This window comes from Protomyctophum parallelum, assembly GCF_964188405.1.
Source record: "Protomyctophum parallelum genome assembly, chromosome: 11".
In the NCBI taxonomy this organism is placed as follows: domain Eukaryota; kingdom Metazoa; phylum Chordata; class Actinopteri; order Myctophiformes; family Myctophidae; genus Protomyctophum; species Protomyctophum parallelum.
In genome coordinates this window covers 31028406-31040663 of record NC_139707.1, presented here as the reverse complement: position 1 = coordinate 31040663, position 12258 = coordinate 31028406, and the positions used below count along the sequence as shown (strand labels likewise).

Sequence of the window (12258 nt, the reverse complement as noted above, 5' to 3'; positions counted from 1 at the left end):
GACATGACTCCTCCCAGGAACATAACTCGAGTCGACCGTAGCAGGGTCGGCAAAAGCGGACTTTGCAACGTTCGGCACGGCGACTCGCGTAAACTCACTCAGCGGTGCCTCTTGTTCCGCTTTATTTCAACCAATCAGAAGTAGATATGGGCGGTCCTTGGCACAACACTGGCGTATCTGGTAATAACGCATTCATGAGCGGTATTCTGCCTGTCTTTATTCTGTCCTTTCATTGTTTACAATAATCACAATGTGATTTTTAAATGATTATTTGTATTATTTTCTGATGTTGTTTTCTACTAATTTGTTCTGTGGCCCGAGCCTCTCAGCAGAACCATAGAGGGGGAATTATAGCTTTATTGTATAATCAAACAAACAAACAAGACAAGGCAAACCCGCTTTTGGTATCACTGTTCAAAGTCCAAACACATCATACAGTATGCCTGGCATCATCAACAGAAAACACTATTTCACAGCAATAACTTGCATTACAATGAAAACACTAGAAAAGTTGTTTGAAAGGAAAAACAAGAATGAATCAGCACTAATGTAGTGCATAAAGACTTTAATAATAATAAATACTAATAAAAAAAAACAGCTGTTCATTTACTCAAAGATGTATGGCGTTTCCTACAAAAGTCCAGTATACAGAAGAAACGTCCTACAAATGAAATGTCCCATTGGTCCAACTTTGAGTATCACAATATACTGTGGCTGTTCACCCAAAATATTTTGTCTTGTGTTTAACAAGGGACAAATGACATGATGGCCTCTCTGATTCTTGGCACAAAAACTCCATAACCAGCACCTGAGGATCCACATTGGTCTCTGCAACAGCTTTCCCGAGGAGAGATGATGTTTGGCGGTTTGTATACAGTACTGTTACAGAGTCTTCACACGAAATCCATTTGTTTTAAATGACCAGATTAACGTCACGACACATTTGTGTCCCGTTTGTCCGTAAGGAAAGGTTGCCCTCGGCCAGTCTTTTGGGCTATTCTGCTCCAAACGTTATGTCCCACCTTTCATTGTGGCACCATTGGAACTATAGTTAGCGTTCAGCTAGCTAGCTCAAATGGGCCACCATGTGGTGGGATCTGAAGGGCATTGTGGTCGCTAACATTCTGAAAGCACAGATAAAAGTCTGTAACGACAAGAGTGTCCTAGAGAGGTGTATAGGAGCGCGGTTACATATCCGCATCACCGTCGTAGGCAAGGGTCAAAGGTTTCTGTGGTGGTGTGGACATCTTTGATGTTTTGGGTGGCTTGCTGGAAGAGACAAAAACGAGACAAAAGCAAAGACAACATGAATGACTCTGTGACTGTGTCACATACTGTACTGTAGAATGACAAATAATTCCATTATCTGATAGCTGCAGCAGACAAAATATCACACTGTCAGTTGTCACTTGAAAGGGTTATATTGGTTCCAATAGATGGAAAACAATATCCTCTGCTGTTCTCTCAATGTTTGCCCTATAGCTGTTCTGATACAGGACACCTGCGTTTTATTCGGCAGTGGCTCAGGGGTAGCTCAATCCCAGGCTCCCCCAGAGTTAGTGTCGAAGTGTTCTTGAAGAAGACGCTGAAACCCTAATTGCTCCTGATGCGCAGATTGGTGCCTTGCATGGTTGCCTCATCCTTTTGTGCATGGGTGATAGTAATGCACAATCTATGTAAAGTGCCTTGGATAAAGGTGCTATACAAAACCAATATGCACCATTAAAACAAAATTAATGTTGCATAAATAATGCATCATTCTATTGTCATGCCAGCCATGGTAAGAAACACTTCTAAAATGAAGTCTGCTGATCAAGATAAAGTCATCCGTGCATGTCTCTCTTCCCTTCTAGTTTACTACAACTCCATATACTATATCCTATCTTCAATTAATTAAGAAGACAGCAGCTTGACAGAAACCAAACGTATTAATTACTTTTAAGACAGGGCTCGATTGGTCTACCACATACATACAGTATGAGGAGAGAGTACATCCTCAGAGATCCTTAGGCAGGGCCCTTCTGGTCGTTTCAAATTATTATTCTTTTGCACATTTCAATTGTACATTTGACAGTTTTTACTATACGTCATTACAGTTTGTTTGTGTTCTCACCTTTTTCCGTTGTTTAATTATGTTTCTCGCATATTCTTATCCTTTTACAGTTTCTTGGCTTGCAATTGTGTTGTCCCTTTATGCAGTGTGCTGTGATTGTAAAGCACCTTGTAATTAGTTTGAAAAAGTGCTCTAGAGTTTATTATCATTTCAAACACTTCTTATCACCGGCAAACTTGTGATGTGACAATAAAATTCTGATAATAATTATATTATTATGGGTTGTAGTTTGGGTGATGGTTGCACACAGTAAGAAAACCTTTGATGCAGTGATCTATACATACCAGACCAGGAATGATAGTGCAATAATGAATAATATTAAGATGAATCCAACTGCAGTCACAGCATAAACCCACAGCTTCAGTCTTCCGTCTGTGTAATTAGAAAAGCAGGGGGTTATACAAATTGGTTACACATTATATTACAGCTACAGCTCATATTGCTGTAGAGATCTCTGCTGTGAGCGACAAGCGTGATAGGAAAAGCTTCTTTAAGAACGTTCCCTGTGTCCCAACATCCTCTGAATTATGCCCAAAGATCACAGGATGGGTTGGGGGGGATGAGGCCATTGTTTGGAGGTACTCCAACATTTATTATACGTTTCACAAGATCATAACTTGAGGCCATAAACGTTAAAATTTCTTAAAATGTTCTGAAACTTAAAAAAAACATCAGCATATCAGGTGGTTATGCATGTCTGGAAAACATAAGAGAGTGTGTGTGCTGCATGTTTTTGTAAGTGATACTCGGTTGCACAAACTACAGATATGAATCAGGCTGTACGGTACCTGGGCCGACGGGCCGCAGGCTCCACTCGCTGAAGTAGTCCTGCGCCGGTGGCGGCCGCGGTCTCAACCTGCCGGAGTTGGTCTTCACGTCGGCTTTCTTGTTGTCGGCCCCCGGGGTTCTGGTGCAGTAGTCCAGGAAGCCATGCGTGGTCATCACTTCAGTGTAACCCTTCTCACACCCACACACTCCATTCTGCACAGGGGGGGGGGACCTCATTTAGGACCGGCGTGGATCGATGGGCGTGATCATTACTTTCCCATAGCCACAAAACGCTGTCGATACAGTGTGTCTGTGATGTATGGGGAGCCACTCCTTCACGGAGATTGTACTGTTTTAAGAGACACTTTTGATTTATCTGAAAGCCAAGGCCTTTTAAAAAGTGCTCAGCTCAGTGGCTGGGGAACACACCGATGCACATCACTTACATCGTTTGATTCCCGCTGGGACCCGGAACGGTAGAAAATGTATGAACTAATGGGACCATAATGTGCTCTGTGTAAAACATCAACCAAACGGCGTACCAATCCATAACTCCATTTCATCATGCACCGTCAGTCATGGTGTGTTATTACACTGTTGTTTCATTCCCCCAGCCCATCTTACTTCTAGTAAACACCATAAACATCTAAATCAAAACAGAGAGGGATTGTGTTTCACATGCTGCTAAAATGACATTTGAAGATCTTTGAAGCCCTTAAACCCTATATATACTCCATTGACTGGGGTCCCCCTAGGGTCTAAACTTGGCCCACTCCTTTTCCTCCACCAAATCTATTCTCCTGAAAATAGCTGAGCTACAAGCTCGATCTGCTATTGTCACTGAATGTTTGTCAATAATGACATGCCCAGAATACGGATGCTAGAGTTCAATTGGTTAAATATACCCAGGAGAAATCAAGTATAGTGCATTTTAATTGCAGTTACACAGGGGGCACTGTAAGGGGCAGTACACGTTCATGTTTTAGACAAGCATGTTGGTCACCTCTTCGCAGTCCAATCCACTGCACATTTCAACCATTAATTGTGCTGTTTAGGAGCCAGAGTCAGTGGCTTGGTCATGTGTCATATTGCTTTCAAACAAAACACCATCAGATGAACAGAAAAAAGACTTGGTATAATATTAAACGGAAGAGGGTAGGCTAAACGGAATGCCATGGTAATAGTTAATAAAAGGATATTAGCAGCCTAAATATCAGCGTCATGATGAAACAAACATCTGCAGTAGCTGCGGGCCGCAGGCACCATCTGTCAGTTCAGGTTATACGGTATTTTGAGGATACAGTTTGGATAACAACCAACAATACAAACGTGGACATAATGAATAAATAATATAAGTAAACAGTTTCTGAAAGTAGAAAACAGTCAAAAGCAGCCGGTATACAAGCTCACACCTCGTTGCATGCACTGTGACTCGATGCGAGCTTGCATATCGGTTGTTTTCAATATGCAACACGATGTGCAGCCAAGTATGGGAAGCCGTTTAGGCCATAAATGCATAGTCAACTCGCACATACATGTATACTTCTCTTGCACATACATATATATTGGTACTTCACTTGCACATACATGCATATCTCACATACACATACATGCATACTTCACTTGCACATACATACATTTAGGTACTTCACTTGCACATACATATACATACTTCACTTGTACATACATACATACTGCATTTGCACATATATAAATACTTCACTTGCACATACATACATACTTCATTCACACATATATAAATACTTCATTCGCACATAATACTTCATTTGCACAAATATAAATACTTCACTTGCACATACATACTTCACTTGTACATACATACTTCATTCACACATATATAAATACTTCATTCGCACATATATATGTGTGTGTGTGTGTGTGTGTGTGTGTGTGTGTGTGTGTGTGTGTGTGTGTGTGTGTGTGTGTGTGTGTGCGTGTGTGCGTGCGTGTATGCGTGTGTGTGTGTGTGTGTGTGTGTGTGTGTGTGTGAGAGAGAGTATGAATGTATATGCACAAAAGTATGTATATAACAGGAAGGCAATTCCTGGAACAGGAAGCTCGCATGATGGTCACATAATTCGCCAGGACACCATTTTTGCCATAACAAATGATTTTCAAATGAAAAGCTAATGGTAATGCAACAGTCAGGAACAGGCCTGTAATTGCTGAGTGCTGAACTGGAGGTAGTGCAAAAATGAAGACTGTCCACTTGATTTTTTTTGCTTTTTGCAAATCAATGTCTTAAATGGCAATAGAGACTTTGTTATTAATTTTTTTAGTTTATTGAGATGCATCGAGTGCACTACAGAGAATGATACGAGCGAGTCTCTCTCTGACAGAGAGAGACTCGCTGTAAGCCCTGGACCAGGGCTAGATACAGCTAGCCGTGAGAGAAATTTCAGACTTCTAAATGACTACACTCAAGCCGTTGGCTGTTTAGCGCTATGTGATTAAATATTTGTAACTTATATTGCCATTGAAAAGAAATGCTGCTGTGACGATGATGATGATGAAAAATATCCGTCTTTATATAATTGGCTCAGTTATCAAACCATGACATTGATGTCAGAAGCTCAAACACTGATTCAGATTGTAAGTGTAGTGCAATTCTTAAGACAAAGCCAGAGTTTGCAAACTAAAGTAGCATAAACACAACACCAGCAACAAACGTTCCGAGGTATTTTCTTTCTCCCCGAGTTCTGTCGGTAAGGCTCATGGCTTTTTTCACATGATAGCGCAGCTGATTCCAGGCATCACATTAGGGGTAAAAAGGTACCACGTGTATATAGCAATAATAACAATTACTATTATTATTATTATTATTATTATTATTAATAAACCATAGTATTAATTAACAGGTTACATGCAGGCATCATTTTAGGGGTAAAAATGTAACATCTTGCGAGCTTCCTGTTCCAGGAATTGCCTTCCTGTTATATACATACTTTTGTGCATATACATTCATACTATCTCACACACACACACACACACACACACACACACACACACACACACACACACACACACACACACACACACACACACACACACACACACACACACACACACATATGTGTGAATGAAGTATGTATGTATGTACAAGTGAAGTATGTATGTATGTGCAAGTGAAGTATTTATATATGTGCGAATGCAGTATGTATGTATGTATGTATGTATGTATGTATGTACAAGTGAAGTATGTATGTATGTATGTGCAAGTGAAGTATGTATGTATGTGCAAATGAAGTATGTATGTATGTATGTATGTATGTATGTGCAAATGAAGTAAGTATGTATGTGCAAATGAAGTATGTATGTATGTTCAAGTGAAGTATGTATGTATGTTCAAGTGAAGTATGTATGTATGTATGTGCTTCCCCGTGGTCAGGCTCTTACCGGTGTGCAGTGGGAGAAGGGTTTAGTGCACGGTGGAAGGCAATGTCTGACTGTGGTCGGCCTGTTCTGTGGGAAGCAGCCCCCTGACAACACACACACACACACACACACACACACACACACACAAACAAAGGTTTCATACCACTTGTACCTTTAAGCCATTGATCACCAAAACAAATGCGGTGTCGCGCTTGATTAATGGACTCGCATGCCTATCGGGCTCTCTGATCAATTTGCGAACATTGTAATCCCAACGTGGAAAATTGCATGTCAAAATATTAAAGAGTAATGCCCCCAGGGGCACTCGGCTCCTGTGAGAGCGGGAGAGATTACGCCGACTGATGTCTGATTTATGCTCCGTTGTACGAAGGCATCGCAAAACCAAAAGAAGAAAAGAATAGCAGATCTATAAGCTCACAGTGTGTCATGGATGTGACTCGTTGGGAGCTATTCTCAGTCGTGTAGCGAAGGCTGTATTTGCCAAAGACACTTCATTGCGGTGATAATTTACCTGATATTTACAGCACAACAACTTCTCCCATCCCACTCCGCAACTATACCTCTGTCCCGTTTCTCCATTTCGCTTCATTTACCCCAAATACAAATGTGTCATTATATATATATATATATATGGATTGAAAGCCTCTCGGCAGAGACTCTGGCTCATTGATTAGTTATGGGGGAGGGGCTGGGGGACTGGGGGACTGGGGGGGGGGGGGGGGGGGGGGGGGAGGTGGCGGGGGGATCAATGGATGCTGCGGCCAGAAATGGGCAAATCAAATGAGAAGGTGGTAAATTCAATAGCAAAGTTATCATTCCTCTACCCCTCCACCCTGGGCAAGACCTATAAGCTGAAAAGCGGAAGTTGCGGGATTTTAGCGGAAGTGAAATCGTTGATGCTTTACAAATCAGTTTACATTCTCCGCAAATGAAACAAGTGTTGTGATTGGTCGGGAAAATATCGTATCCGGGGGAAATACATTCGACGGCTGTTCCGGAGGATACAACCGCCGATAGCTTCTCTGCCTTAGGTTGTGACCAGGCTTTTCTTTTCGCAGATAAGTAAGCCTGGGACCGAGGCTACTACCCCTCCCTATCCCTCCAACTCTGTATGTGGTCTGTGTGCGTATATGCACTCCGAGACAGAGCCAGAGAAAGAAAGAGACAAACAGAGAGAGAGAGAGAGAGAGAGAGAGAATCTACATCAAACTAATCAATTATAATAAATAATATTCTATAAAATTAAATTGATAATCAATTTTCTAAAATACCACAAATGGCAGATCTACAAGCTCACAAAGTGCACCTATAGCAACGCATTGAGGGCTTAAAGCTGCACTATGTAACTTTCTTCTTCTACTCCGGATTTGAACCTGGTTTCCTGCCCAAGTGCTAACAATTTTACCATTGAGCTAATAGAGCCTGCCCGTTTATATTGTGTTTAGTTTCCAAGATGGCCGCAGCACCAGGAGGGGTTGAGGCGGAGGTGAGCGGGTGGGGTTGACATATGTCCTTACTGGGCTGCGTTCACACATCCAAGACACCTGTCTTGTGTCTGTCTTGTGTCTGTGTTTAATGGCCGCTCCAATGCATTTCCAATGGAAGCCCATATGGTTTGACCAAACATTTTGTTTGATGGGGGCAGAACACATCCATCAAAGCTGTGTTCAGACACAAGTCAGGTGTCAGACACAAGGCAAGTGTCTTGAATGCAGCCCAGTAAGGGCATATGTCGACCCCGCCCGCTCACCTCCATCCCACCCCCTCCTGGTGCTGCGGCCATCTTGGATCCTAAACACAATATAAACAGTGGGACAGGAGTGGGGCCGAGAAAGGCCCTTATTGAATCTTGACCATCAGGTCAAAAGTCGTATCCTGTGTCTAAAGGTGAGACATGACCTTTGACACAATCTAAATGTCTCAATGCAGGGAGACCACTCCATATCCAAACGCTATAACTTATATTGTATTTGCATACTCTACCATACAGATTGGACTTTTTTTATTCATTTTATTCATGACACAGTTACTGTACATAGTGCCGCTTTAAGTGGTTAATTAGACTACTTGATTTAGCTGATCTTCACGTTGATGCTTTCATAATTTAACCAATTAAATAGATGCGTATTTATAAAAACATTATGGAGTTCAGGGGTTCCTGTTTATGATGATCATGTACTGTAGGATGTACAGTAATAAGTGTATGAGTCTGCAAATGGTCATGTCTGATTGAACTATTAACAAGAGCTTGTGACTACATAATAACATTGGATCCATTAGGACAGACGTTCTTTTTTACATTCTGTGAAAAGTAACAGTTTAGGACAAACAAGGCTTCCATGTGACAGCAACGATAGGCTACACAGTAGTATACACCGCCCGCCCTCCCCACACAAACCACACACACACACACACACACACACACACACACACACACACACACACACACACACACACACACACACACACACACACACACACACACACACACACACACACACACACACACACACACACACACACACACACACACACACACAGACATTCCGCCGCCTCACCTGTGACATTGACACCATCCGAGCGTTGACACCACACCACTCTTTCATTGTCAGTCCATCCGCCCATCCTCCACTGGTAGCTGTGGCATTTCCCCCCTGGATAACAACATGCAACCGAGGCAAGCAGAGCTCATTAGGAGCTGGTGCTGGGCAGTGGGCACCCAGGCGTGACTTCAGGCTTTCCTGAGCATTAGCCATCACCACCTCTCTCACAACACTTGCCGGCTCGCACATTATGAGGGAAAAAAGGCAAGATTCCGGATTGTGGTGAAACTAAAGGAGCTCATTTTCCGCTGAGCAGCAAAGCAGGACGCTGCTATTACGAGACAAAGGCATTCTGCGGGAAACAAGATGAGAGCAAACGGGTAGAAATGCACCAAGGGACAGATTATATATATATATATATATATATATATATAATTTTTTTCCCTTTTTTATAAAAAAGGAGATCTCACTTTCCCTGGTGGGCAGCTAAGAGGGGGAGATTTATTTTCAGCAGGACAATGGTCAGAGACACTTTGAGCCTGTTTTCTTCAGATAAAAAGGATTCCACTGTTTTATATTCTTGACTGTAGGGGGATATCTATGCCCTTCATGGCTTTTCCTGGCTTGCACCATGCAATCCCTCGTTTTGTCCCTGTGTCTTGTGTGTCAGTCAATAAATATGGACTCTACAGTAGATACAGTATATACTGTAAGTGTAAGTGATCAACCACTTTCAGCCTGGCGTCCCTATTTTTGGCCAGCTATTATAGCTATTATAGCAGTAAATAAAGCTACACTATTGTTTTGGGTAAATACAGTAACGTTATTTTTTACCCGGCCATCTGCATGGCAGAGTTACAGTATGTTAATCCTATTAAAACATACACACAAAAACTATTTCTGAGGAAATGGAGGTTCAGTAATAGGGAACATATTGTCTAAATGAAAGAATATTGACTTGAATTTTGTCAATGTCTTGTAAATGTCTTGGTTCCTGTTGTGTTTTTAATGTTATGTGTTTGGACCCCAGGAAAATTAACTGCTGTTACGCAACAGCTAATGGGGATCCTAATAAACTCAATAATCAAAACTTTAATAGATCAAATAATCACTAAGACAATTCCTAGTTCCAAGTCATAGTTCCTATAGAGAGCTGGGTTTGTCCTCAGTACCTTTGCAGGGCTGGGTCTCAAAGACCTGCTGTGGGCAGCCGTCCTGGTTCTCCAGAACCTGGATGACCACAGCCCTGGAGCGCGCCTGGCGACCCGTGCTCTCAAAGCTGCGTCCCTCCAGACAGGTGAGCTGACACGAGCTCCAAAAGGACCACTCTGTCAAATGACAGTCTCCTGAAATAAACAGCATCTCTGATAGGTCAGGCATGGATTCAACCCTAAAACACTTTAACCACTTAAGCCCTATATTCAAGCTCACAACACATTGTGACGTGACACATTGAGAGCTATAATGATTTTGTGTAATTTATGACATTGAGTTACATTTTATAACTTCTGCGTTTGGATAAAAGAAAATGTGAGTATGCACATGCATCACTTTTCCATTGGGAAACAAAAACATTGGGCAAAACATTGGCATTGGAGTTTGGAAGTGTACAATCATGGAAATCACTCAACAGTCCTGCCTACCTCCTGTTTCTAAATGAAACATAATGCAGGAGGCTGCAGGACGTTGAGTTATTGAAAACGAGTGCTTCCAAATTCAAATGGCTTTATTGGCATAAGAAAACGTGGCCAAAGAAAATGTGGAACTATAGGCCTACAATCAAAACAAAATGTATGAAAAATTGAAAGTCAGAATATCAAATAGATATACTGTAGTTCTATGTAGCGAGGTCACTCGATGCAGATCACACTCTCACACACAATGATTAGTAGTCTTTGAGGTGGTTGCGTCCCATTTGATATTGTTCTCCTATCACAGCAGCTCATGAATCTTGCTGCTGTGTGTTACGGCCGCAGGCCTAGACTCGGTGAGTCGTTACACTGTGTCTGCACATTGTTGTACTTCGCCCAGCAGATATGGGAGATTTTTTGTCATTAGTCATGCTTCCAATCTCTGACACTTGGAAAAATAATCATCTGCATGGAATTTATTGATAGAAAGTAGCTCATAACAAGTAGAAAGAGGATAATTCAAGCTTGCTGTACAGCTGCAATGTTGGTGAGTTAAATGTTGTTTAATACAATCAGATCAAACCTTTCTGTTTGAATGTTGGTGAGTTAAATGTTGTTTAATACAATCAGATCAAACCTTTCTGTTTGAATGTGTGTGCTGTCAAGGCCAGAAAGTTGTTTTTTTGCCACTCAGTATGTCCTGGAATGATGATGTCAAGTGCATAGCCTATTACGGTAATACGTTTTCACCATCATTGAAACATTTCATGTCCATAATGAGTAAAATCGCCCACTACGCTGATTTGTTTATCTTTGGAATACAGTAGCGACCTCTAGTGGCAGTAATATCAGACTTTACCAAGTGATAACTGCTGGAACGTGTGTTTGTGATGGTGTGTAGTGGAAGGGTATTCCAGGGTGGCAATGCTCTGCCGGAAGGCAGTTTATCTTTTCCACGCATAGCCAGGTTGATGGACTGTCATGGACACAACTGCTGCCCCCTCATACATACTTCATAGAAGGACAATATCTGTCACCAGACAGGTTACAACGGGTTTACATAGGAAGGGGTCCTGTCTGATAAAATATACCAATACCAATATACCAACAACAGTTTTAAACAGAGAGGCTGTCAGAACTTTCCCTAAAACATCCGGGACAACAATCCACATACTCTTCTCCCTTTTGGCTCACAAACTGTGGAACAAACTCAACTCCTCATTGCAATTAGATCTGCAGACTCACTCCAAATCTTCCACCACAATCTGAAGACAAAGACTATTAATTTCTAATTGAGCATGATATACAGACAGATGCCAGGTTCAATTGCTGACCTGCGATCCGATAGTTTGTATAGTTTCAATGTGCAGGTTATAATTTGTATATTGCACTGTTTAGATTGATGACAGATTCTTTGTTTACCTATGATCCTATATGACTATTTCTATGCATTTGATGTATTACCTTGCTTACTGTAAATCACTCTGGATTGAGTGTCTGCTAAATGCCTAAATTGCAAATTGTAAAGTGAAATACCCCTTTAAATAATTTGGGACTGTTACAGAACAATTGTATTGGTGCCCCAGCTAGAGCCTGGGTCACTTAAATATTATTGAACGCCACTTCGACCCGCATCTCAGCAGATAATGTACCAAACACCAAGGAAAATTACTCGAGACAGGCTGAGGTTCAAAAACAATACACCAATCCATACTTTAAATGATACACTACAACCTATAAAGACTTTAGAGTTGTACTTAGTTGCGCACAGGTGTCACGCACCGAA

The 12258-nt window shown here is 41.6% G+C and overlaps 1 protein-coding gene across 1 annotated transcript in view; it reads right to left on the bottom strand.

The window, feature by feature from the left end:
• Positions 1 to 675: 675 nt before the first annotated feature.
• Positions 676 to 12258, bottom strand: part of thsd7ba (thrombospondin, type I, domain containing 7Ba) — a 255663-nt gene continuing 244080 nt past the window's right edge. Inside the window, exons 24-29 of the mRNA XM_083776564.1 lie at positions 10014 to 10187; positions 8857 to 8952; positions 6299 to 6381; positions 2902 to 3094; positions 2398 to 2485; positions 676 to 1269 (exon numbers count right to left, since the gene is read on the bottom strand). Of these exons, the coding sequence (XP_083632690.1) occupies positions 1188 to 1269; positions 2398 to 2485; positions 2902 to 3094; positions 6299 to 6381; positions 8857 to 8952; positions 10014 to 10187 (716 nt within the window). The 3' untranslated portion in view covers positions 676 to 1187. The remainder of the gene's footprint in view (positions 1270 to 2397; positions 2486 to 2901; positions 3095 to 6298; positions 6382 to 8856; positions 8953 to 10013; positions 10188 to 12258) is intronic.